Raw genomic sequence first — 24,937 nt, 5'->3', positions numbered from 1 at the left:
CAGGTGCCCAGAGGGTCATGGGTTGCCCCTTCCCCACTTTGGAAGAGCTTTATAGCTCCCGCTGGCTTTAGAAAGTTCAAAGCATCCTTAAGGATCCATTTCATCCTGGGCCCCCCTCTTTTTGAACTATTACCATCTGGCAGACGGTACAGGACAATAAAAACAAGGACAAATAGGCTGAAAAACAGCTTCTATCCCAGAGCAGTAACTATACAATTCTACGTACAGTGCAATATTAATACAATACCAGGGTTTTTTAATTCAATTGCATACAATGTGAAGGAAGTGTGTTTTTGTTTTATTTTTATAGGGTTTTTAAAAAGTATAATATACAGTGAGGATGGCACTTAATTTCATTCTATGAGGTGCCATGACAATAATGAAAACTATGAAACTATGAAACTATTATTGCTTGGTCTCGGAGATCCTCCTGATGACTTTGGAGGGGAGTTGACTACTAACAAGACCCGGCTTGATCAGATGGCCACACTGCCGAAAGATTTCTTGCATTGAGTCAGCTGCAGCCTGAGCCACTGAGGCTTCGGAATCGCCTTGCAGATCCTGGAGACCTGAAACGAATCCAAAAAACAAAGGATTTCCGGGATCAACCCTGAGAACCAGCCCTGATCAGCGAAAGAGCTTCTGGAGAAAAACTCCTTGTTTCAAGCGAGGGAACTTTGAAACTCACCCAGGAAAACTTCTTTCATTTGTTTTGAAGTCATCACTTCCGGTTGCATGTATTGCGCGCAGCAGCCTGGGCACGTAAAAAGAAAACGTTGGTGGGGTTAACAGAGACGGCTAAATCGACTGATTCAGGAAAAAAACGCGCAATTCACTGGTTTCCACTTGGAAGAGTCGCTTTGGGACTTTACGGGATGGTTCCAGGGATTGGGTCTGTCTAATAATAAGAAGGACTAGGGGTAGCCGATCTTCCTATGTTTTTGTCTCCAGGTCTCACTGGAGGCTTTCAAGAAGAGATTAACGAAGAGATTGGACAGCCACTGGTCTGAAATGGAATCGGGTCTCCTGCTTTAGCAGGGGGTTGGACTAGAAGACCTCTAAGGTCCCTTCCAACTCTATTACTTTATGTTCTAGGGCTGTGCAAACAACCATCATCTTGGAAAAAAATCTAAGCAGCCTTGAATCCAGTTAATACTAGAATGGGAGGCCAGCTGGAAATATTTCCAGAGAAAAAACCACGGCTGTGGGTTTGCCTATACAAGAGAGAGGGATAGAGGTCAGGTAGTCCTCAACTTCTAACAGTTCATTTAGTGACCATTCAAAGTTACAATGGCACTGAAAAAAGTGACTTACGACTGCTTTTCACACTTAGAAGCGTTGCCACATCAAGATCAAAATCCGGATGCTTGGCAAACCGACTCGTATTTATGACGCTTACAGTGTCTTGGGGGTCAAAGATCACTTCGGATGAGCCAAATCCGGGAGGAAGCCAGATTCACTTAACAACCATGTGACTAACTTAACAACGGCAGCGATACCCTTAAGAAAGAGGGCAGGAACTGCCTGAGAAACTGTTGCGCGATCGTAGCAGTTCCGGAGAAGCCACCCGGTATAAGAGCAGCTTCCAGTCTGATTAAGCGACATGGCTTAATTCGGCATAGATTCTTTTGGTGATAAGGCCGCCCGCCTGTCTTGGGTTTTCCTGCCCTCCTTCCAGAGTTGGCATTGGTGATTACCAATTAAGAGGGCAGCTGCCTCGCGATGGGAAGAGTTCCGGCTCCTCAGGAATCCCAGCATCTGATCCAACATCGCAGGAAGGTTTTGCTTGCATTTATTCATCTGGGGAAAACAAGGCAACAAAGAAGCCAATGAACTATAGAGCTTCCTTTTTTAAATTTTTTTTTTTAACCAAGGGGCTGCTTTCTTGGTCAAAGCCAGCTGGGTGACTTTGGGAGTTCTAGTCCCTCCTTAGTCACGATGGCCAGCTGGGTGACTTTGGTGCAGTCCCTCTCTCTCAGGGCAACCCACCTCACAGGGTTGTTGTGAAGAAAAGAAGAAGTATTAGGGATGCCCACCGTCTTGAACTGTTTATAAAAATAAGAAAGGCAGGGCAAAATAAAGAAATAAACGGTTAGTATACTCTAATCTGGAAGAAAACAGGCCAGCTTGGCTCCTACTTACAACCACGTAGCAGATGTTGGAGTACATGCTATGGAGACTGGTGTACATTTCATAGTCAAACAAGTTGCTGGGAAAGCCCCCCCAGTTCATAAAGGACACGCAGGAGTCGAGGGTCTTCCTGGAGACCTGGCCGAGGGAGGAAAGAGGGAGATCCTGTCACCTAGTTGGGTCATGAAAGGTCTTCAAGGAAACGACCAAGTTCAGGGAGCACCAAGGACCCCACAACTTCAGGATTGTCTACAATGTCTTTGCATTCTCCAGAGTGTCCACGTGGTACAACCACGTTGCTCTGAGTGAAGATGGGGGTACAGAGTGGTCTCTGTGAAGGTAGCATGATCAGAGCAGGAGCTCAGGTTAGCCAGCCCTTCAACTCACCTCTTTTGTCCGATCATTTGACAGTTGTATGACTAGAGGAATAAGGCCGTTCAGGATGTTTTCGGCCATACTACTGTTCCGTAACTCCTTCAGTCCTTTCAGGAGCATGCCAAAAATGGTGATGGAGGTATTCCTCAGTTCGATGTCGTCCTACGAAGGAAGAGAGACAGGTTAGTCCCTCCAATAGCAGAATAGCCATGCAGAAGTTTCTTGAAGTTTGCAGGAGAACACACAAGTTCAGAGCACACCTATTCCCAGTTCAATGTCCATGGAGATGGTCAATCATCCAGGTCATGGTTGCCCCAAAGATGGGGACCCCAACTCCAGTATGCTGGCTGGAGAGTTCTGGGAGTTGAAGTCCTCACCTCTTAAAGTTGCCAAGGTTGAGAAATCCTGATCTAGACCAGAGTTGTTCAATCTCAGCAGCTCCTTCTGGACTTTCTCCCATCTTTATGGGAGAAAGAGAGAGATAGAGGGAGAGGGAGAATGAAAGGGAGTGCAGGAGGGAGGGAGGGAAGGAGGGAGGGAGGAGGGAGAGAGAGAGAGAGAAAGAGAGAGAGAGAGGGAGGAAGGGAGTGAGGAGGGGGAGAAATAGAGGGAGGGAGGGAGGGAGGGAGGGAGAGAGAGGTGGAAAACCAGTTTGTTATGATTTGGTTGACTTACATCATGAAAATATTTTAGAAGGAGCGGAATGAGGTTGACTGCCTTCACCGCATGGGTTTTGATATCGAGGTTCCTGAGGAGGAAATGCAGGGTCCTTATAGCTTCTTTTGCCACCGTCTTCTGTTCGTGACAAGCGCAGTTTAGTACTGGCATCAACAGTGGTTCCAAGATGTTCTTCTGGAGGAAGCAGGGAAAGAAACGAGCAATTAAACGTGGTCACTGGAGTTCTCTGAGTCTCACAGCGATCATGACAAACGCAAGAGAAGGCCACAGAGCATAGAAGAAGAGGGTTGAAAAGGAACTTGGAGGTCTTCCAGTCCAACCCCCTGCTCAAGCAGGAGACCCTAGACTCTGCTGGACAAATGGTTATCTAAACTCTTCTTGAAAAGCTCCAGTGATGGAGCACCCATAACTTCTGGAGGGAAGTCGTTCCAAGGATGAATTGTTCTTAGGGTCAGGAAATTTCTCCTTAGTTCCAGATTGTTTCTCTCCTTCATTAGTTCCCATCCGCTGCTTCTCGTTCTGCTTTCAGGGGTTTGGATAATAGGTTGACCCCCTCTTCTTTGGGGCAGCCCTTCAAATATTGGAAGACTGCTATCAGGTCTCCCCTGGTCCTTAACAGAATCACAAAGATGGAAGGGATCTTGGAGATCTTCTAGTCCAACTCCCGGCTCAAGCCGGAACCCCTAGATCATTTCAGACAAATGGTTATCCAAACTCTTCTTGAAAAGCTCCAGTGTTGGAGCATCCAAAACTTCTGGAGACAAGTTGTTTCACTAATTAATTGTTTTGGGTGTCAGGAAATTTATCCTAAGTTCTAGGTTGCTTCTCTCCTTGATTAGTTTCCATCCGTTGCTTCTTGTTCTGCTTTCAGATGTCCTCCAAGAGGATCTGGCCTCTACTTGCACCTTCAGATCTTCCAGGGTTGCAGCCATCTTTGGAGAAGAGACACCACTCTAGCTGTCCTCTTTCTGCTGGTTGCCTTCTTCTTCTCCTTCTTCTATCCTTCCCAGCCTTGTAGACTTCCGAGAGAGCGAGGTCACACCTGCTACTACCTTGGAAGCCACTCCCTTCCTGCCCCCCATCTCTTACCTCAAACGGGTGTTGGATGAGGTTCCCCAGTCCTCTAACACTGAAAGTCTGTATCAGCGGATATGGCTGTGTCATCCATTCCTTCAGCACCTTGAGGATGTCTTGGATGACAAAGAATTGGCAAATTTCCGGATGGTACAGCAACTGAGGAAGAAGAGTGGAGATACGGAGCATTAGCCAAGCAAAGGAAGGGAACTTCCCTGAGAGCCTCTACTAAAGATGCCACTTTCAGCCATTACGGGGAGAGAAAAAGAAAATAAACACAGTCCTCGGTTAGTGACCGCTGAAAGTCACAACGGCATTGACAAAAGAGATACGTCCATTTTTCAGAATTATGACCATGGTAGCATCCTCATGGTCATGTGATCAAAATTTGGGTACTTGCCGGTCCATATTTGAGTTGAAGATGTGGCTCTTTCGTCAACTTAACTGATCCGTTATGGGTGTACATTGTTATAATTTTAAATTGTTTTAATTGGGTTGTTGATTTTAATTTATTGTGATTTGTATTGGATATTGTTTTTGTAAGCCGCCCTGAGTGCCTCGGGAGAATGGCGGCATATAAATATATATATATATATGTGACGGTCGCAGTGTTTCGAGGTTACGTCATCCCTTTTGTGACTGTCTGATAGGTAGTGTAAATGATAGTTGCAAGAATACAAAAAATAATGCAAAAAGTAAAAGGAATTTAGGGTCATTGAGTCTTCCTTCCTCCCTTTCTCCCATCCTCCCTCCCTCAATCTCCTTCCTTCCTTCCTTCCTTCCTTCCTTCCTTCCTTCCTTCCTTCCTCCCTCCCTCCCTCCCTCCCTCCCTCCCACAACTTCTGGAGGGAAGCCATTCCACTGATTAACAGAATACCAGGAGACCTTGGAGGTCTTCTAGCCCAACCCCCTGGTGAAGCAGGAGACCCTCTACCATGTCAGACAAATGGCTGTCTAGTTTCTTCTTCAAGACCTCCAGTGATGGAGAACCCACAACTTCTAGTTTCTAACCATAAAGTTCTGTTGAACCCTGGGCAACTTTCCTTGAGCTCCAGAAGGTTGGGGTGCATCTCAAGGTCTCCTCACCTCCGAAAAGAAAACCATCCCAATGGTTTTGTGTCTTAAATCGGGGTGGCGCACGTAGGTCTCGGCCTGTCGGAACATGACCTTCAGCTCATGTTTTGAGTAGTTGAACAAGATCCTAAGAGAATAAATATGGAGAGATCAGACAAGATCTGCTGGTTAGGGAGAAGAAAATCACCAAGCTAGAGAAATCATGAGCTGAATGATCGATAAATGAATTACTCAATGAATTACTCCATTTAGAGAATTTCTCACCCTCCCTCTCTCCCTCTCCCCTTCCTCTCTCTCTCACCCTCCCTCTCTCTCTCTCACCCTCCCTCTCTCTCTCTCACCCTCCCTCTCTCTTTCACCCTCCCTCTCTCTTTCTCCCTCTCCCTCTCCCCTCGCTCTCCTCCCCTCTAATCTTTCCTCTCTCACACTTTTGCCTTCTGTGTGTCTCTCTCCCTCTTTCTCTCCCTCTTTCTCTCCCTCTCCCCTTCCCTCTCTCTCCCCTTCCCCCTATCTCTCTGCCTCCTCTTCTTCCTCCTCTCCCTCTGCCTCCCCTCCCTCTCTCACCCACTGCCCCTCGTAGCCAAGCTCTTTTGACTTTTAATTTCTTACCGGACCAGGTGGAAAATGCCTTCAAACACACTTTCAGGACTCATCAGCATCGCCCAACATTGAACCATATCTAAGTCCTTGAACTCCTCCTGATAGCCGGTGCGCAAGATGAGGTGTTTGACGGCTTTGACTGCGTTGCTAAATGAAACAAAGGCAGAAGAGTTGGTGCCAATCATTCAGCTGATCCCCCTGCACTTCCGACCGTTACAGTAGCCCTATGGTCATGTGGTCAGAATTCAGACTCTCGGCAACTGAGCCATATTTATGACGGTCGCAGTGTCTCAGAGTCACGCGATCCCCTTTTGGGACCTTCTGACAAGCAAAGTCAACGGGGAAGCCAGATTCACTTAATGACCATGGGACTTAACTAGTGCAATGATTCACTTAACCACTCTGGCAAGAAAGGTTGCAAAATGGGACAAACTTCACTTAACGACTGTTTCCTGAGCTTTGCAGAAATGGAGAAAGGATCCAGATTGGGCCCAGGAGATTCCTTACCCCAGATGGTAGGTCACTTCTGACCCGCTCTTGCCTGCTCCCAGCAGAAAATAGATGTGCGTCACGAGCGCCAGGAGCAGACTGGAGAACTTATGCTGGACAATGGTTGCTGCCTCAGGAAGCGAGAGGAGGAAGGAGAGCGCATTGGTGGCCTAGAAACAGGAGGAGAGGAGAGTCAGCTCAGGCTCATCAGGTTACTTAGATTCATCATCATCTATTTCTTCTTTTAACGACCCCCTAATCCCTTGCGGGGTGGAGTCTGGGCAACTGAATGGAGCTGAGGCTTTCCTGGCTGGATGCCCTTCTTGTCGCCAATGCAGAGTTTTGTTCGGCAGATACATTCTCATTGTGCCCAGAGAAAGAAAAAAATCCTCATGTCCATGAAACCTGAGCCAGGAATGTCCATGTCTGAGACACGGAGCAAAAGGTTGCTAGAAGTGGGACTTCTGAAACTCCCATTCTACACCCCCTCCAGACTTTGAGAGGCCAGTGGGGTGTAGATACAGGACAAAAGGGAGACAATGAGTAGCGCAAGTGAGACAGAACTGGGGACAAAGAGATCGGTAACCCCCTAAGTGGGCTCTTGACTCTCCACCTCTTAGGGGTCCTTGGAGGGGCCCTGGGTGCTGTCTGAGCGTGTGTTTTTTGGTTGCAGATGTTTCATGACCCAGCTAGGTAACATCATCAGTGCTGGAAGAGTTAGGCTTAGAGGTAGGGTTAGACTGGTTGGGTCGTGAAACATCTGCAAGAAAACCACCAAGCTCAGTAAGCACCAAGGACCCCACAGTTCAAACCTGGACTACAAATCTATTGGTCTTAATTAATTAAATTTCTCCACCGGCCATCTGAGCAATCTGACACTGGGAAGTTTACAACAATGTAATAAAACAATATAACACATAATAAAAATACAGATTAAAAATATTTAAAATAAGATATGACACAAAGTACTCCGTTGGGTGTTTGCCTTTGTTGGTTCCTATCATGTATTTTCTTAAATCAAACTCTTTTTTAGTTATTTCTGTAAGAAATAACGTAAGAAATGAATAAAGGAATCAATTGAATTATGAATGATTGGATGAGTAAAGGAATGAATAAATGAAGTAATGTATGAATAAACGAATAAATCAATGAACGGATACATGAATGAATGGATTAATGAAAAGATGAACCGATGGATGGATGGGTGGATAGATGATAGATGGCTGGCTGGCTGGCTGGATGAATGGGTGGATGAATGGATGGATGGATGAATATCAAAGCTGTTCTGGTGAGGAAGCCCACAGATGGCTCTACTTTCAATGGGGCATTTTAGGGGGAAGGGGGGCTTACGTCAAATTTTGCTCCGATTTCAGCCCCCACCAGTTTGCCCTCTGCCTCCCTCCAGCCAGGGCGTGCCTGCTCCTGATGAGGAGACCCCCGAGGGTGACTCTTCTGCTCAGCCCCTTCCCCCTTTCCTCAGGCCTGGCCCACCTGCAGATCTAAGGAAAGGAGAGCCACCGGTTGAGGGCTTACCGCAATGGGCATGATGCATCTCCTCCCAATAGCTTCGGTGCTGGGGCCTTGGTCATCAAGCCTTTTGAGGAGGGGCTTCATGATCTTCAGGTTAGCATAGGGGTCTGCAGCCAGCGCCCTCCACAGCTCCCTGGCACTTCTGTGCAGGTGGAAAAATGGATTGGGGAAAAAAATCAGATTCTTTCCCCATTTTCAAAGAGACGGCCATTCCAGATAGATTAACCCCCACAACGGAAGAAAGGGTTAGAGAACCGATGGCCAAATCAACTGCTTTAAGGCATGGAAAAAAATATAGCTACAGGTAGTTCTCGACTTGCAACCGTTTGTCTAGTAGCCATTCAAAGGAGGGCCTCTGCGCCACCGGAAGTGCCAGAGAACCCAGAACTGGTCAAGGGAGGGGATGTTTCTAGGAGCAGTGTGTCTACAGAATTAACCCAAAGGTGCTTTTCACAGAATGACCGAGTTGGAAGGGACCTTGGAGCAGTGGTGAAATTCAAAAATGTTCCCAACCGGTTCTGTGGGCGTTGGTTGGTGGGCATGTGACCGGGTGGCCGTTTCTTGGTGGTCATATGACCAGGCGGCCGTGGCTTGGTGGTTATGTGTCCGGGTGGGCGTGGCTGCACAACTGATTCACACACAATGCAGAACCTCACTGAATCACAGAGAGCTCAAAAGCAAACAATCACACTTTACAAAAAAGTAACACAAAAGCTACACAACTGACTCACATACAATGCAGAAGCAGCTGGACTTTACACAAAATGGCCCCTGCAACAAACAGGAACCTCACAGACAATCAGGCACAGCTGATTTTCTCACAGCTGACTGGTAGTAAAAAAATGCTGAAATTAGAAATTAGAAAAAGGTTCCGACATTGCCCGGCACAGCTGATTGTCGTACTTTTTAAAGCGTTTTTTTTATTACTGGTTCGGGCAAACAGTAGCAATTATTACTATCGGTTCGGGCGAACCAGACCAAACCAGAGGATTTCACCCCTGCCTTGGAGGTCTTGTACTCCAAACCGCTTCTCAGGCAGGAAATCTTATCCCATTTCAGACAAATGGCTGTCCAATCTCTTCTTGAAAACCTCCAGTGATGGTGCACCCACAACTTCTGGAGGCAAGTTGTTCCACTGGTTAATTGTTTGCACTGCTAGGAAAGTTCTGCACATTGTAGGTTGCTTCTCTCTTTGATTCGTCTCCATCCTTTGCTTCTTGCCTGCCCTCAGGTGATTTGGAAAATAGGTTGACCCCCTCCTCTTTGTGGCAGCCCCTCAGATATCAGAACACTGCTATCCTGTCCCCCCTCAATCCTTCCTTTCATTGAACTAGAGAGACCCAATTCCTGCAACTCTTCTTCATATGTTTTAGGCTCCGGTTCACTAATCATCTTCGTTGCTCTTCTCTGCACTCTTTCAGAGTCTCTGCATTGTTTCTACAGTGTGGCGACCAAGAAAGTTAAAAAACCAAGGAGGTCCAGCTGCCTTTTGGAAAAGCACCTTTGGGACAATCATGACCTGGATGGTGGAGACAACCAGCCTAGGAAGCTCTCAGAATTCAGATCGACTGCACAGCCAACCAGCGACTGCACTGGCCCTCAACCAACCCAATGCAACCTCCCCCCCAATCAGCACATGACCTGCCCACCCCAAGCTACAGATATTCACCCCTATCGCAAATGGTTGAGAATCTCTGTAGAGCACAAGAAAACAGGAGGCACATCTCCTTGAGGTTCTTCTTACCCATCGCACGCCACCGAGCACTCGAGGAGAATATCCACGACTTTGTTCACCCGTTTGGACGCCAGGTGACACACTGCCTTTAGCATTTGTTGTTTGGTGGCAGGGTCCAAGATCTTCGGGAGACGTCGGTAGATCTCCTTGAGGATCATGGGCAGCTATGGCAAAAGAGAAATCCAAGGGATGACCGACTTTCTCAACAGCCCTAAGATTACCTGGTGGTCTCCATCCAACCCTAGCCTTCTTAAATCCAGCCGAAGTGTTGTCACCAAGTCAACAAGGTCTCACCCATTCTCATCTTTCTTTTCTACAAAATCTCCTCTATCCCTTTTGCTCCAAACCCTGCCATTTTCTTACCTCCTCCATATCCATCCCACATTCCTCCAAGAACGAATTGAGCAGGAGTCCCGCAGTGTGTGAAATGTTTTTGTCCAGGTGTGTCAGAGCTGCCAGGGCTTTTAAGATCAGGTCGTTTATTTGTGATGGGCTCAGATGCTCGCCAAAGGCCTATCGGAAAGAAGAAAAGGAGACCATGAAGAGATGCATCAGGGTTTTGACAAGCCAGAGACTTTGACCCGTATCTGGGGACAGCACCCCATGTAGAGAGGCAGGCCATATTCCATGACATCCACCACGTGATATTAGGATGTGGGTGAAAGAAGCCAACATGGCAGCCGAGATCGCCTGCTCCTAGACATTGTGGGGGATGGATATCCACCCTCCGGCCTTTGGAGCCTGCCGTCCCCACTGTGATATTGACTTTTTTGAGTATCTCCAGGTCAAGAGGAGGAGAGAAAGGAAGGTCAATAAGAAGCCAGGCAAAATGCTGAAGGAAAACGTACCGTAGCCATTTTGGAGACGTTATTATAAAATATTGTTGGGCCCGAAAAGGAGAAGTCTTCCCTCAGCCAACTGACGACCTTCCCCTTCTTGTTTCTAGGTTTCTCATCCATTTCTTTGGCTTTGGAGGGAGGAAAACAAGAGAAGGTCAGATTTTGGCATTCGGAACTTCTGAAGATCCTTCGTCTGACGGCCGGTTTAGTCGTTCCAACAGAAGAGAAGCTCTGTAGCTCAGGGCTGACCTGAGGGGTCCCTGGTGCTCTCTGGGCTCGGTGGTTTTCTCGTTACCTAGTTGGGTCATGAAACCTTCACAAGAAAACAACAAAGCTCAGAGACACCAGTCCTCCTCCTCCCCCCTCGCTCCCTCTTTCTCTGCCCCCCCTTTCTCTTATCTCACTGATCAGGAACGAAACAGGTACAATGACCTCTTTAGTGGTCCAATTACAGGCAGTCCTCGACTTACGGCCACCATTGAGTCCTAAGCAAGACAGTTATGAAGCGAGTTTTGCCTCATGTTGCGATTTTTCTTCTTGCCAACGTGGTTAAGTGAATTGCCGCAGCAGTTAAGTTAGCAACCCGGTTGTTAAGTGAATCCGTCTTCCCCATTGACTTTGTTTGGCAGAAGGTCACAAAAGGGATCACATGACCCTGGGACACTGCGACCGTCATAAATCGGAGTCAGTGGCCAAGTGTCCAGATTTTGATCCCGTGAGCATGGGGATGCTGCAACGGTCGTAAGTGTGAAAGACAATCACAAGTCACTTTTTTTCAGTGCCGGTTAAACTTTGAATGGTCACTAAATGAATTGTTGTAAGTCAAGGACTACCTGTAACCCCTTTTCTAGGTTAACACAATAGATGGGACTGTAAATGGAGGGGAAATATAGGGCTACATAAGAGACAAATTACATAAATGAAGGAATGAAGGAATGAACCAACAAACGAATGAACAAAGGAATGAATGAATCTAACCGGATTTAACCCAGACTACCTTGGTCTGATGTGCAAATGAAGCATTAGGTTGTGAATTGATTGTGTGCTGCCTGGGGAATTCTGGGCATTGAAATCCACATGGCTTAAAGTTGCCACTGGGTTAAGCTTTTAACTAGCCAAATTTAACCGATCCTTTTCTTTAGGTAAACCATTGATATAAGTGCCTGTCTTTCAACCGATTGTGGACGGCTCCCAATTAAAAATTAGAAGACACGTAAAATGGGGTTGAAACTATAAAATTAACAAATAATGTATTGCAATTATAAACCCTCTTTAGCTCTTTCCTTAACAATGCCCACTCAACCCGTAACTTGGTTAACCCGTTTTCTGGCTTCCTGCAATACATGCAGCCATCCAATGACTAAAAGGTGGCTTTGCAAAACACGCTAAGACCCAATCCATGTGCCAAGACTCACAAGCCCAGGCTGGCTGATGGCAGATGCCTAGCCTAACTCTGTGGTCGGCAAACTGCAGCTCGCGAGCCACATGCGGCTCTTTGGCCCCTTGAGTGTGGCTCTTCCACAAAATACCACCTGCGGGCGCGCACGCACAGTGTGATTGAAACTTCGTGGCCCATGCGCAGAAGTCGGTTTTCGGCCTGGGCGAGTCTATTCTGAAGAAGTGGCGTTAGAAGAAGTGGGGGTGTCTTGCGGGCGAGAGACGGGAGACGGGAGACGCGGCGCAGGTGGGCCATGGGATACGCAGCGTGGGAGAGGCGCACGCAATTCATGCACGAGGTATTTTTGTCATCAATTTAAGAATTGTAATTATTTTGTGTTGGTGGCTTTATTATTATAAAATGAAACATTTTTTTAGGTGCCCTGTTTGACATGGCTACAAAGAAGAAGCAAAGAAAAACGGAAGACGAAAACCATGAATTTAAAGTTGAACGGACCGAGACTTTCGCGTTTGTTCAAAACTTAAATGGCCTTCCGACCTGTCTTATTTGTCAGGAAAAATTGGTGCATAACAAGAAATCAAATTTGGAGAGACACTTTAAAACTAAACACGTGTCATTTAGTAGTAAATATCCTGTCGGTGATGCAAGGAAGAAAGCAGTTGAGGAACTTCAGAAGAGTCAAGAAAAATCAAGTTCTGTATTTAATTACTGGATTCAATCTTCCAACAATGTTAATATTGCAAGTTTTGTGGTTAGTCAAAAGATTGCTAAGAGAGGAAAACCATATACAGACGGCGAATACATAAAAAGTTGTTTTATAAATGCATCCGAAGAGCTATTTCGGGATTTTAAGAACAAAGCCGATATTCTAAAAAAAATTAAAGAGTTACCATTGTCTGCTAAAACAGTGAAAGACAGAACAGTCAAAATGTCTTCGAATATAACCAACCAGCAAGTCGAAGATCTTAAATTGGTTTCAGCTTTATCAATAGCAGTTGACGAGTCTTGTGACATAAATGATACAGCGCAAGTTTCACTTTTTGTATGATTTATTTCATCTACAGGTCCTAAAGAAGAAATTTTAGGATTATTGCCACTCAAAGGTCAAACATGTGGAGAGGACATGGCAATGCTGTAATTGAGTACATTGAAAAACATCATATTCCACTCAATAAAATTGTCTTAATTTCAACAGACGGGGCGAAAAGTATGACCGGCGTAAGAAACGGGTTTGTTGCTATTTTGAAAGAAAAAATTAATCACGAGGTACTTACTTACCATTGCATCATTCATCAAGAAGCGCTTTGTGCTCAGACATTTCCAGAAGAAATTTGCAAAGTTATGGAATTGGTGATTAAGATTATCAACTCCATTATAACTAAACCTCTTAATCATCGCCAATTTAAAGGATTTTTAGTTGAAATGGAGAGCGAGTACGCCGATCTTCTGCTGCATAACAAGGTACGTTGGTTATCAAGAGGAAACGTTTTGAAACGTTTCATCAACTGAAAAAAATAGCGTTTGCTGTTTTTTCCTTATTCGGGTCTACATAGTTATGCGAACAATCATTTTCAAGCATGAACCTTATCAAGAGTAAATTGAGAAGTTGTCTTATTGATGAGAACCTGGAATCGTGACTAAAATTAAAAACAAACCTGACTTACTCAAACTTTCCAAGGAGATGCAAGGCCATTGTTCACATTAGTGTTTGTCAGTCATTGTCATGATTTAATTTTATGGATATTGTAAGGTCAATTGTAAGAAATTTAATTTTATCAATAAATAATATCGTTATTAAGTATGAGATCAAGTTTGATTCAACGTACCTATAGTTTAACTAAGACTTAAAACTTTAAGTAAAGTTTATTAAGTTAATTTTAGGGAACGTTGTGGAGTGAAAGAAGATGTAGTGTCGGGGAGATGGTTTGGACATATAAAGAGGATGAACGAAAGGAGATAGACGAAAGAAGTATACAGGACGAGTGTGGATGGGAGAGATGGAAGGGGTCGACCTCAGCGAACGTACCTCCATCAGATTGAGGACGTTCTTAGTAAAGGCCAGTTTAGGAGTACCCTAATTAAGTTAATAACAATGTACCTACCTATCTAGTTTAAGTTTAACCAATTTGGCTCTCCAAAGAAATTTCAATCGTTGTACTGTTGATATTTGGCTCTGTTGACTAATGAGTTTGCCGAGCACTGGCCTAACGGATCCACTTAACTTGAGAAACTCAGTCTTCAAATGACCCCTGGCCCTGAGAGGTGCCAATACCAACGGCCAATTCCAGGCATCTCTGCCCAGGCAAACGACCGGGGTCTTGGTCACGCCACAAGCTGTGCCACCCAGTGTTCTCCTGGGCAGTGCGCATCCCTGGGCTCCTGGCAGCCCTTGGAGTCCAACTTTCTCACCCATTTTGCTCATGATGAGGTGGTGGAGGTGGTAGGCGGCCTCTGCGGACGTCTGGCCAACTTCTTTGCTGGTGTCGCCAACGTGCAGGCCCAGCAAAGCCACCAGCTGTCCCAGCAAAGAAAAGTCACCTGTGGTCTAATGAAAGGAAGCAAAAAGGAGGGGAAAGATGAGAAGGGGGGCTCATGAAGGTTTCAGCCAGCTGAAATCAGAGCATAGGAAGCATAGCACCATAGAATCCTAGAATCCTACCTTTTAGAATTCTAGAATCACAGAATCTTAGAAACATAAAATCTTAGAATTTTAGAATTATCCAATATTTCAATCTTAGAAGACTAGAATCATAGTCATAGATTCATCAAATCAGGGAATCCTAGAATCTTTGAATAATAGAATCTTAGAATCATAGAATCATAGAATCTTTGAATTTCTAAATCATACAATCTTTGAATCTCTGAATCTTAGAATCTTTGAATCCCAGAACCTCAATTGCTGGAAGGGACTGTGGAGGTTTTCTCCTCCAACCCCTTCATCAAGCGGGACTCCTTATATCCTCCTGGTCACATCCCAAAGATGCTTTTTCCAAAAGGCAGCAGGACTTTCTTCTTTTTCTTCCTTTCTTTGAAAACATCTCACTTCGCATCCCAAACGGTGACTTACGTCGAAATTGACGTTTTCAGAAACGAACTTCAGGAGGTGTCTGATGCTCTTGATGGCCCTCTCTCTCTCGTGTCTCTTGGGAGATTCAATCCAGGGATTAATGTGCTGCCCGGAAAAACAAAGGAGGAGGAGGAAAGGAAGAATTTGTGATTCACAGTTGGAAGAGCCACAGAAGTTGCCAGGACTGGGGAGAAAATCTAAGGAACTCAACAAATTTGAGACATTGGTCAATTGAGGTCTATTTTAGACTGAAAACTAGAGTAGCAATTGAAGATTTCTGGAATACAACTTGTCTTACAACAGTTCATTTAGAGCCGTGGTGGCACAGTGGTTAGAACGCAGTATTGCAGGCTAATTCTGCCAACTGCCAGAAGTTCAGCAGTTCCATCCTGATCGGCTCCAGGTTGACTCAGCTTTCCGTCCTTACCAGGTCGGTAAAATGAGGACCCAGATAGGAGAAGATTTAGAGGGCTGTAAACCACGGTGAAGCGGTATGTAAGTCTAAGTGCTATTAGTATTTAGTCACTGTTCAAAGTTACAATGGCACTGAAAAAGGGACTTACGACCATTCTTCACACTTATGACCATTGCAGCATCCCTATGGTCACGTGATCAAAATTTGAACACTTGGCCAATGACTCATCTTTATGACGGTTGCAGCATCCCAGCTCGGTCCCTAAATGAATGGCTGTATGTCGAGGACTTCCTGTATAAGTAGTCCTTGACTTACGACCAGAATTTGGGGTGCTTACCAAGGTGGATGTTAGGCGACTTGTGACTGGCTTTATGACCTTTTTTTGCCAGGGTTGAATGAATCCCTGTGGTCCTTAAGTGAATAATGCAGTCATTAGCCGAATCTCGCTTTCCCCGTAGACTTTGGCTTGTCGGAAGCCAGTTGGGCAGTTCGCCAATGGTGGTCAGGTGACACCCCCCCCCAGGATGCTGCAACCATCACAAATACAGGTAGTCCTCGACTTATGACCACAATGAGTCCAAAATTTCTGTTGCTAAAATGAATCCCATCGGCATCGACATAATCTGCATCGGTCAATTGCAGAAGGCAGCTTTACTTGGAACAGCTGCGAGACTCTATGACAGGGGTGTCAAACTCGATGTCATGGAGGGCCGAATCAAGGTTGTGTTTGACCTCGAGGGGGGCGTGGCCGAGGTGGGAGTGGCCAGCTCAACGTCTCTCGTGTCAGGGGCACCTGTGGACTTCCCTGAGACCCTCCCTCACTCTTATTATAATCTCCTCCCTCCCTCCCTCCCTTCCTCCTTGCCGTGGGACAAGAGAGACACGAATATCAGAGAAATAGTGGAATAGAATCATTAGTGAAAAGATGCCAGAGGAGGGACAAAACAAATGTAAATGACAAAAATGACCATCATTTTTTAACTATTGAAATGAGTTAAATTGAATGGTTGAATTGTCCCATGGGACGAGTTGTCCATCCAACAGCCACATTTGCCTATCCCGGGTCCTTGGGAGGGACTCGACAGCTGGACAGAATCGCCAAATCCAGCCTAAACATCTGGCTGACCAACCCCGAGAAAGAATCACTCTTTACCGTCAAGACATCCTGCAGGGAATCCAAATTGGGAGCCTCGGACAGCAAGGCGGTGAGCATGGTGTTGCAGGTGGTCACCATCTGGTCATAAAAATCCTAGAAGGAGAAAAAGAATATCTAAAGGAAGAAGTGGTGTAAAGGAAGAAAGAGGAAGAAATCCAGGGCTGGGGAACTTATGGCCCTTTTAGGACGACTGGTGGACTGCAACTCCCAACAATCCTGAGCCAGCCACGGACTTCTGGGAGTTGAAGTCCACCCTTCTGCAATCAACGGAGTGGCCCGTCTTGCAGGGCTGGTTTTTCTTCCAGAGTTGGAGGAAATGCTTTCTCGGCTGAACACGAGGAACAAAAGGACATTGGGCTCGATGGATGGATCCAGAGTTTTGGAGGAGATTTTGAATCATGCTTATTTCCAGGTGGATCTCAGATGGCTTGGCTCCATCTGGACTGCTCACCTGAGTTTGAGCTGGTTGTCCTGGGCTGTTCACGTTCAGTTTTGTCACCAGGTAAGCCGGCAAGGAAAACACCTTCTGGATGCTTTTTCTCACCACTTTAGACCTCATCTCGGAGTTCAAGGGGGGCTTCATACGGCTGATGAAAGACGAGAAAAGAGGAGGAGGGTGAGAAGATCATAGACTCATTAGGCTAAAAGGGACCTCGGAGGTCTTCTACTCCAACCCTTGCTTGATGGTCCTTAAACCATCCCAGTCATATGGTTGTCCACTCTTTTCTTGAAAACCTCAAGGGATGGAGCACCCCCAACTTCTGGAGGCAAACTGTTCCACTGATGGATTGTTCTCGGTGTCAGGAAATTTCTCCTGGATCTCTCTTTGATAAACTTCCATACATCGCTTCTCATCATGCTCTCAGCTACTTTGGAGAGGAAGGTGACCCCCTCCTCTCTGTGAGAGCCCCTCAAATATCAGAAGTCCCCTCATCATCCTGGTTGCTCTTCCCTGCACTCTTTCTAGAGTCTCAACATCTTTTTTATATTGTGGTGACCAAAACAGGATGCAGGATTTCTCTCTCTCTCCCTCCCTCCTTCCTCTGTCTCTCTCTCTGTCTCTCTCTCTCTCTCTCTCGGCAGGTACATACCTCATGCAGGTGATGGTGATGATCGCTTGATGGAGATTTTCGATGGACAAGGGTTTCGCAGGCTCATCTTCAATGACTTCCTGAAAAGAGAAGGAAACCCATCTAAGAAAGAACCTGAGATATGGCCACCATCCAGCTGGCCCTCTTCCCAGCCCTACGCTTTTTCTGGTTGACACAGGAAGTCCCCAGCTTACAACTGGTCACTTAGCCACCATTTAAAGTTTTGAGGGATCTCTTCAGGACTACTTATGACCCAGATGCCAAGTTCCGAGAGGCGCCCCTTCCTCAGCGATCCTGTGACCCCATTTCGGTCACTTGGCCACCAGCTTGCATTGATGGCAGTTTGCAGCGTCCCGTGACCATGATTTAAGTCAGGGGTGGGTAACTGTGGCCTCTTGATGACCTATATAAAATTGGGAAGCCAGATTCCCTTAACAGCCGTGCGATTAACTGAACGAAAATGATTCGGCTTACAACGGTGGCAAGACAGGTCGTACAATGGGCAGAATTCCCTTAACAAATGTCCCACTTAGCAACAAAACCTTTCAGGCTCAATTGATTGGCATTCAATTCGGTTCAAATTCACTTCCAAAAAGAAAGACGCCCAGGAGCACCTGCCTCCCTCCCTCTCCCCACTTACAACGATGTTTGTGACCAGTTCCTGTTTCTGGGGCAAATCGAGGTCTTGCCTCCTGCTGTTGGCAACAGCTTTGGTGATCATGATGATGGACCTCATGAAGGCTTTCTTCAGCCCTTCGTCCTGGAAAACCCCAGTGGGAATGAAAAGAAACCAGAAGGAAGAGGATGTATTTATTTATTGAAACCTTTACGTAGCCGATTGTCTTTGGTTGAACTCTGGGGGCCCCCAATCAAAGCATCCCTGGACACTCTGGGTTCTAGTCCCACTTTAGGATGAAAGGCAGCTGAGAGACTTTGGGCCAATCACCAGGAGATGGTGAGTTCTAGTCCTCCTTAGGGAAAAAGGCCAACTGTCTTTGGGCCAATCACCAGGAGACTGTGAGTTCAAGTCCCGCCCTAGGCACGAGAGCCAGCTAGGTGAGTTGGGGCCAGTCTCAATCCAAACACGTCACAGAGTTGTTGTGTGGAAAGGAAGAAAGAGTGTAATGCATGAGCGCTGCCTTGAGGATCATAAATGCAACAAGACCATAGATTCTCCTCCTCCTCCTCCTCCTCCTCCTCCTCCTCCTCCTCCTCCTCCTCCTCCTCCTCCTCCTCCTCCTCCTCTCCCACAACATGCTAGTTGGGTCATGAAATGTCTTTAAGAAATCAAACAAGCTAAGGACTCCGGATTATAATTGTTCTTGTGATTAAACTCAGCATTAAGAGAAGTAGAGGGTGGAAACCTGCCTACCTTTTTCATGCTGGAATACTGATAGAGTATTTCTGAGACAATGTTGTCCAGGAAAGGCATCATGTCCTCTACTTGCGCTCCCAGGACTGCCTGGCCATAGCAGAGTATTAATGTGGTCCGAATCCATCTCTCGGAGAGAGTCTGTGAGTCCTGTCAGTCCAAAGACGAGGGGGTCAAACTCTTTCCCAAAGCACCAGAAGACAAGACCAGAAGCAATGGATGGAAACTGATGGAGTTTCTTAGTCATCCAGGTCACGGTTGCCCCAAAGGGGCTTTTTCCAAAGGCAACTGGACTTTGTTTTTCCTTGAAGAGGTTTCGCTTCTCATCCCAGAAGCTTCTTCAGGTCTGACTTTGGTCAAAAGAGAAGAAGCTTTTTGGATGAGAAGCGAAATGTCTTCAGGAAAAAACCAAGCCCAGGCCTTTGGAAAAAGCACCTTTGGGTCTACTCGAGGTGTTTGTTGGGGCAGCTCCTAATCTTCTCTAGCCTTATAAAATAGTTCTCCAGGAGATGGAGATGGAGAATTTCAGCACCACCTACATCCTCAGCGCTGGTCTCGGGTCTACGAGATCTATGACCAATCTGAGGAGACCTGACAGCCTGGAGCCTAAGTCCTTCTAAGCACATTGGACTTTCCTTCCCAGAATCCCCCAGCCTCCTTCTGTACTGAGTTTCAGACCTTGCAACCCCATCCCTGGTCTTACCTCAATGGGGGCTTCTACTGCAAACGGTCCTCTTGTCTGCCTGAACTGGCCAGCCTCCTCCAGGGCCACCAGAATCTCAGGCAGGTGGCAAAAGGATGCCATTCGAATGGATTCCGAGATTCCCTAGGCAAAGCGATGTTTGTGAATTAGGACATTTATTGATTTATTGGTTCGATTTATATGCCGCCCTTCTCCGGAGACTCAGGGTGGCTTACAATGCGTTAAGCAATAGCCTTCATACTTTTGTATAGACCTGCTTAGTAGGGCTTTCGCCCCCCCCAAGCGGTGTTCTTTTTTGTACAAAGTCAGCTTATTGCCCCCACAATCCGGGTCCCCATTTTACCTACCTCGGAAGGATGGAAGGTTGAGTCAACCTTGAGCCTGGTGAGATTTGAACTCACAGTAATTGCCGGCAGCTGGCAGCTAAGTGCTACTTAACAGCACTTTAGTCCGCTGCACCACCAAGGCTCTTATTTGCACCTAACCCTTTGTCTTTACCTTCCGCTTTCTCCTCCCCTTCTCCACCTCCTGCTCCTCCTCCTCTCTGCAAACCCCAGGCCCTTCTAGCACTGATGAAATTACCTAGCTGGGTAATGAAATGTCTGCAACAAAACAACCAAGCACAGAGAGCACCAAGGACCCCACAGTCCTCCTCCTCCTCCTCCTCTCTGTAACCCCCATTCTCTTCTAGCACTGATGATGTTACCTAGCTGGGTCATAAAACATCTACAGGAAAACAACCAAGTTAAGAGAGCACCAAGGACCCCACAATTCTCCTCCTCCTCCTCCTCCTCCCTTCACCTCTATTCTGCAAAACCTGTTCTCTTCTGGCACTGATGAGGTGACCTAGTTGGGTCACTAAACGTCTGCAAGAAAACATCCAAGCTCAGAGAGCCCCAAGGACCCCACAAAGATGGAGGTCTCAGCCCCCGCAGGCATCCCACTGCCACTCACCTCTCGGTCTGTTTCTTCCTGGAGTGAAAAACTTAGAAGGCTTTGGAGCTGTTCCGTCACCAGGTCCTTCTGTGTTGAGTTTCGCAGTTTAACGCCATAATATTTGTAGAGGCTAATCTGAAGGTGGGAAAAAGAGTCCGTGAGTCCTAGGGAGCTCCACCAAACGGCCAGGAAAAGGAAATATAGGAGAAATTATGATCAAAAAAGGACTCCGTGTGGTCAAGCACACGGAAACTGGTCCTGGGTGACCTGATCGGGGAGATGGGCAGCATACGAATCTAATAAGTCAATAATTGCCATTTTGACTTTCTTCTTCTTCTTGAAAAGCTACTTTAACCCCCCTTCCCCCATCCCCATAGGTGCCCTTTGCTGATTCTCTGTTTGGCCGTCCTGAGATCCTTTATGGTTTCTGTGGAGATCTGGCAGCTTCATCTTTTTACATGCATTAGCTCTCCGTGGTGGATTGGGACAACTTGCCATGGCCCTCTTGGCTTGGCCAACTAACCATGGCCAACTAGCCATGGCCTACTTGCCGTGGCCAACTCACCAGGGAACAAGAGTTACACTAATAGCAGGGTTCCAATACCTCCAGGGTTGCCAAAAAGAGGAGGGGGTCAGCCTATTCTCCAAAGCACCCGAAGGCAAGACAAGAAACAATGGATGGAAACTTATCAAGGAGAGAACCAATCTAGAACCAAGGAGAAACTTCCAAACAGTGAGAACAATTAACCAGTGGAACAGTTTGCCTCCAGAAGTTGTGGGTGTTGCATCACTGGAAGCTTTTAAGAAGAGATTGTACAACCATTTGCCTGAAATGGGAAAGGGTTTCCTCCTTCAGTAGGGGGTTGGACTAGAAGACCTCCAAGGCCCCCTTCCAAGTCTGTAGTTCTATTAATCATTGTCTGTCTAATATTGAGGAAATGGTGGAACCGAAGCGTCAAAGAAAGGAGGCCTCAAAGGAGGGACAAATGAAACATAAATGACAAATGTTAAAATGATTTTTAACATTATTGGAGAGAACGGAATGGTTGAATTAACCCGCGGTGAGTCTGCTGTGGCTCGTGGGCAGCCACGGTGAGTTGGCCATGGCAAGCTGTCCTCTTCTGATGTTGCATCTAAGATAACTGCGGCCCTAAAAGTGTAAAACCTCCGCATATTTACCTTGTCTTTAGACAAGACCTGGGACGTGCTTTGCTTCTGGTCGATGGGCGGCAATGCGCTTGTTTTCCTCCTGGGCAGTTTGTGGTCTGAAGGAATCTGCTTTGCCAACAACAACAAGAACAACAAAAAAGAAGTTGTGAGAAAGTGAAGGAGCAGAGGAAGGAACAGCTTTCTGTGTGTTTCCAAGGGGAGGAGTGGTTTCCCTTCTGCGTCCGGATGCATATTATAAGTAATTTGACTTTTCTAGCTGGGACAGACACGAAGCACGTAACAAGGACCATCCGGATTGTATCAGCTGGAGCTGAGGCAGCTTTTAAGATGAACGGTTGGAAAATCTCTGCCACAAATTGTGAGAACTTGATTTATCACCATTTATTGTTGTGGCCCTCCAGCAGCCGAATCAGAGGAGGAGGAGGAGGCGTGGGAGTCAGGGCCAGCATCAAGGCAACCTGAGAGCTCCGAGGGGGAAGAGGGAATGGGGCTGGCAGAGAGAGAGAGACAGAGGAGGAGCCTGGGCCATCCGTCAGCCCTCAGATGGTGAGTCAACAGACTGCAGGTCTGGAGGTGGATGAGGAAGAGGAGGAGCAGCTGGGTCCAGTGCCTGACGCGCGGATACACAGAAGGCAGAGGAGAGGAGAGCAGTGAAAATCTATGGGCCGGTCCTTGGGACAGACGAGCCACCACGGCTAGCGAAGCCCCTCCCTAGCTCTGGGGATAAAAGGCAGGGGGCGGAGATGAATAGATGTGGCAGACAACGATTCTTCTCCCTGCCGGATGGACTTATTAGCCTGCGGTGAGAGAGAAACTTTTTGTCGGGGCTGCTGGCTCTCCTCATAAAGGAATCTTTGAGTTCACTTCAGAGGGTTTGTCGTGTTTGGGTCAGAACATTTATTTACTGACTGTTCGAAGTTATAACGGGTAGTTTACAACTGAAAAAAATGGACTGTTTCTCACACTCAGGACCATTTCGCATTTCCGTGGCATGCAGAGAGCTTCCGGTCCCTGTTGTTGCTGCCCAGCATTCAGTGCCAGACAGTGCAACAGGGCGGATGGTTGTCTTGTAGGTCTTAGATTTAAGATGGGTGGCCATTCGTCTGTCCAGTAACACACTGGTGAGTTCTCGCCAACGTATCCAGGCTGCATTCTCCTTTGCTCTCACCTCGCCATTGATGTCACCATTGACATTGGAGGTGGGATCCCAGATACCAAAAAATGTCCACCTTCTTTAGGTTTTCTCCATTGATTTGAAGCATTCCGGGGTGGTGACAGTCCCTAAGTACCCAGTCTTGATGTTGAGGTGGAGTCCAAAATGGTTGAGGCGATCATTCCATGGTCGTTCCATGATCCTTCCAGCAAGGACCCCATAGTTCAGCAAATTCTCCATAACTACATTTGTCTACTTTTGGGATAAATGATCTCCACCGAGGCAGCCCTGGCTTCTGGACCCTCTCCACGATGGACCTCAGGGCCCACCGCGACACAAACCCAGCTGCTTACCTGGAAAGGACGAAGATGGTCCAAGATGGTCTCTAATATTTCTCTCTCGTCCATCAGATCCAAGATTTCTTTGACGGGTCTGCCTTTCAATGGCTTCCTGCTCCCCCATAAGTTTCTGAAGCACTCGTCCGAGAGTTCTGAGAAGAAGAGACAGACAGAGATTGATGGGCAATTCGACAGGACAAGCCTTCTCAAAGCAGAGAGAGACAAGGAGTGCGTAGTGGATCACCAGGCTGAGCCTGAGGGAGGGGTCAAATATGTCAAAAGTCTCGAGGCCCTGATCTTCCTGTCCTTAGACAACCATTTTATATATGGAATTGGAATTTTTTATTGCTTTGAAATTTCATGATGTTGTAATCTTATAATTTAAATCTAGCCTTTGAAAAAGGCTAAGAGGGAGGGGTCTTTCCTCACCTCTGAGGGTAAGATGTTCCCTAATACAGTGGCAACGGTAGAGAAGACCCTCTTCCTAGACCCCACAGTCGAAACTCTTTGACTGATGGAATCTGCACCATAACGTCCCTACCTGATGAAGGATGATTGCAGGATTTGGATTTGGGTAGTCTAGGAAAAGGAAGGAAGGGTGTACTAGTGACATGAGAGCAGTCTTCCAGTATTTGAGGGGCTGGCACACAGAGGAGGGGGTCAACTTATTTTCCAAAGCACTAGAAGGTAGGAAGAGAAACTTATTGCTTAATGCAATTGGTCTCTGGAGAATGAAGATCTCTAAGGTCCCTTCTGGCTCTGTCCTGATGGATTGATTGATGGATGGATGGATGGATGGATGGATGGATGGATGGATGGATTGTGTGGGGTGGGCTGATGTGATAGGACAAGGCTGGTTCCATAGGTAGCCCAGCCCTGTAGCGTCTATACCTGGATACGAAGGCAGGAGGGCAACTGGAGAGCGTTTTCTCCCCGGAGCCCTTTCCCTCTCGGGCCTCCTTGGCAAGGGAGGGGGCTCCTTCAGGCCAGCCTTGATCTCCCCCTGAGGAGCCCTCGGAGGGGTCCTGGCAGTTGTCCTGTGCAGTAAATCGGGCAGCACCAGTGCTGGAGGCTGCACCGTGTTCCTCATGTCCACTGGAGCTGGCGAACCCTTTACAAGAAGGGGCAAGACCTGCGTGGTTCTTTGAGTGGCCGAAGAAGTGGATGGGTGGGAAGAGAAGTCGGCTTCTTGACTCTTCCACTGCCGTGGGTCATTATTCGTAATTTGTGGATGGGACTGCTTGCTGTCCTCCTTCTTCAAGAAGGGCAACTTTTTTAGCATGTGGTCCATCCTCTCGTGAAGAGGGAGTTCTTGAACTGGATGGAGATCCTGTCAATAAAGGAGAAGTTTTGTAACTCCAGATTGAAAGGAGGGGTCCTTGGTGCTCCTATCTATCTATCTATCTATCTATCTATCTATCTATCTATCTATCATCTATCTATCTATCTATCTATCTATCTATCTATCTATCTATCTATCTATCATCTATCATCTATCATCTATCTATCTATCTATCTATCTATCTATCTATCATCTATCATCTATCTATCTATCTATCTATCATCTATCTATCTATCTATCTATCTATCTATCATCTATCTATCTATCTATC

General features: G+C 46.7%; 1 protein-coding gene across 1 annotated transcript; it reads right to left on the bottom strand.

Annotated features, from left to right (window-relative positions):
- Positions 1-405: 405 nt before the first annotated feature.
- On the bottom strand, positions 406-24,648 carry LOC139322228 (maestro heat-like repeat family member 5). The gene is made up of 26 exons (XM_070951254.1): positions 24,216-24,648; positions 23,340-23,476; positions 21,843-21,938; positions 20,682-20,798; positions 19,728-19,850; positions 19,025-19,174; positions 18,293-18,412; positions 17,653-17,732; positions 17,013-17,148; positions 16,559-16,654; positions 14,991-15,095; positions 14,333-14,468; positions 10,534-10,652; positions 10,049-10,198; positions 9,695-9,849; positions 7,954-8,092; positions 6,439-6,590; positions 5,941-6,078; positions 5,344-5,458; positions 4,273-4,416; positions 3,181-3,357; positions 2,518-2,667; positions 2,143-2,268; positions 1,698-1,800; positions 689-754; positions 406-569 (listed from the first exon to the last, which is right to left on the bottom strand). Exons 1-26 carry the CDS (start codon positions 24,613-24,615, stop codon positions 406-408), a joined length of 3,594 nt encoding a protein of 1,197 aa, XP_070807355.1. The 5' UTR covers positions 24,616-24,648.
- Between the last annotated feature and the right edge of the window lie 289 nt (positions 24,649-24,937).

Source organism: Pituophis catenifer, unplaced genomic scaffold (assembly GCF_029215685.1).
Source record: "Pituophis catenifer annectens isolate HBS135680 unplaced genomic scaffold, rPitCat1.0.hap2 SCAF_10, whole genome shotgun sequence".
In the NCBI taxonomy this organism is placed as follows: domain Eukaryota; kingdom Metazoa; phylum Chordata; class Lepidosauria; order Squamata; family Colubridae; genus Pituophis; species Pituophis catenifer.
Note: the sequence above shows the minus strand (reverse complement) of the source record. Positions and strands in the feature narration are given on the sequence as shown.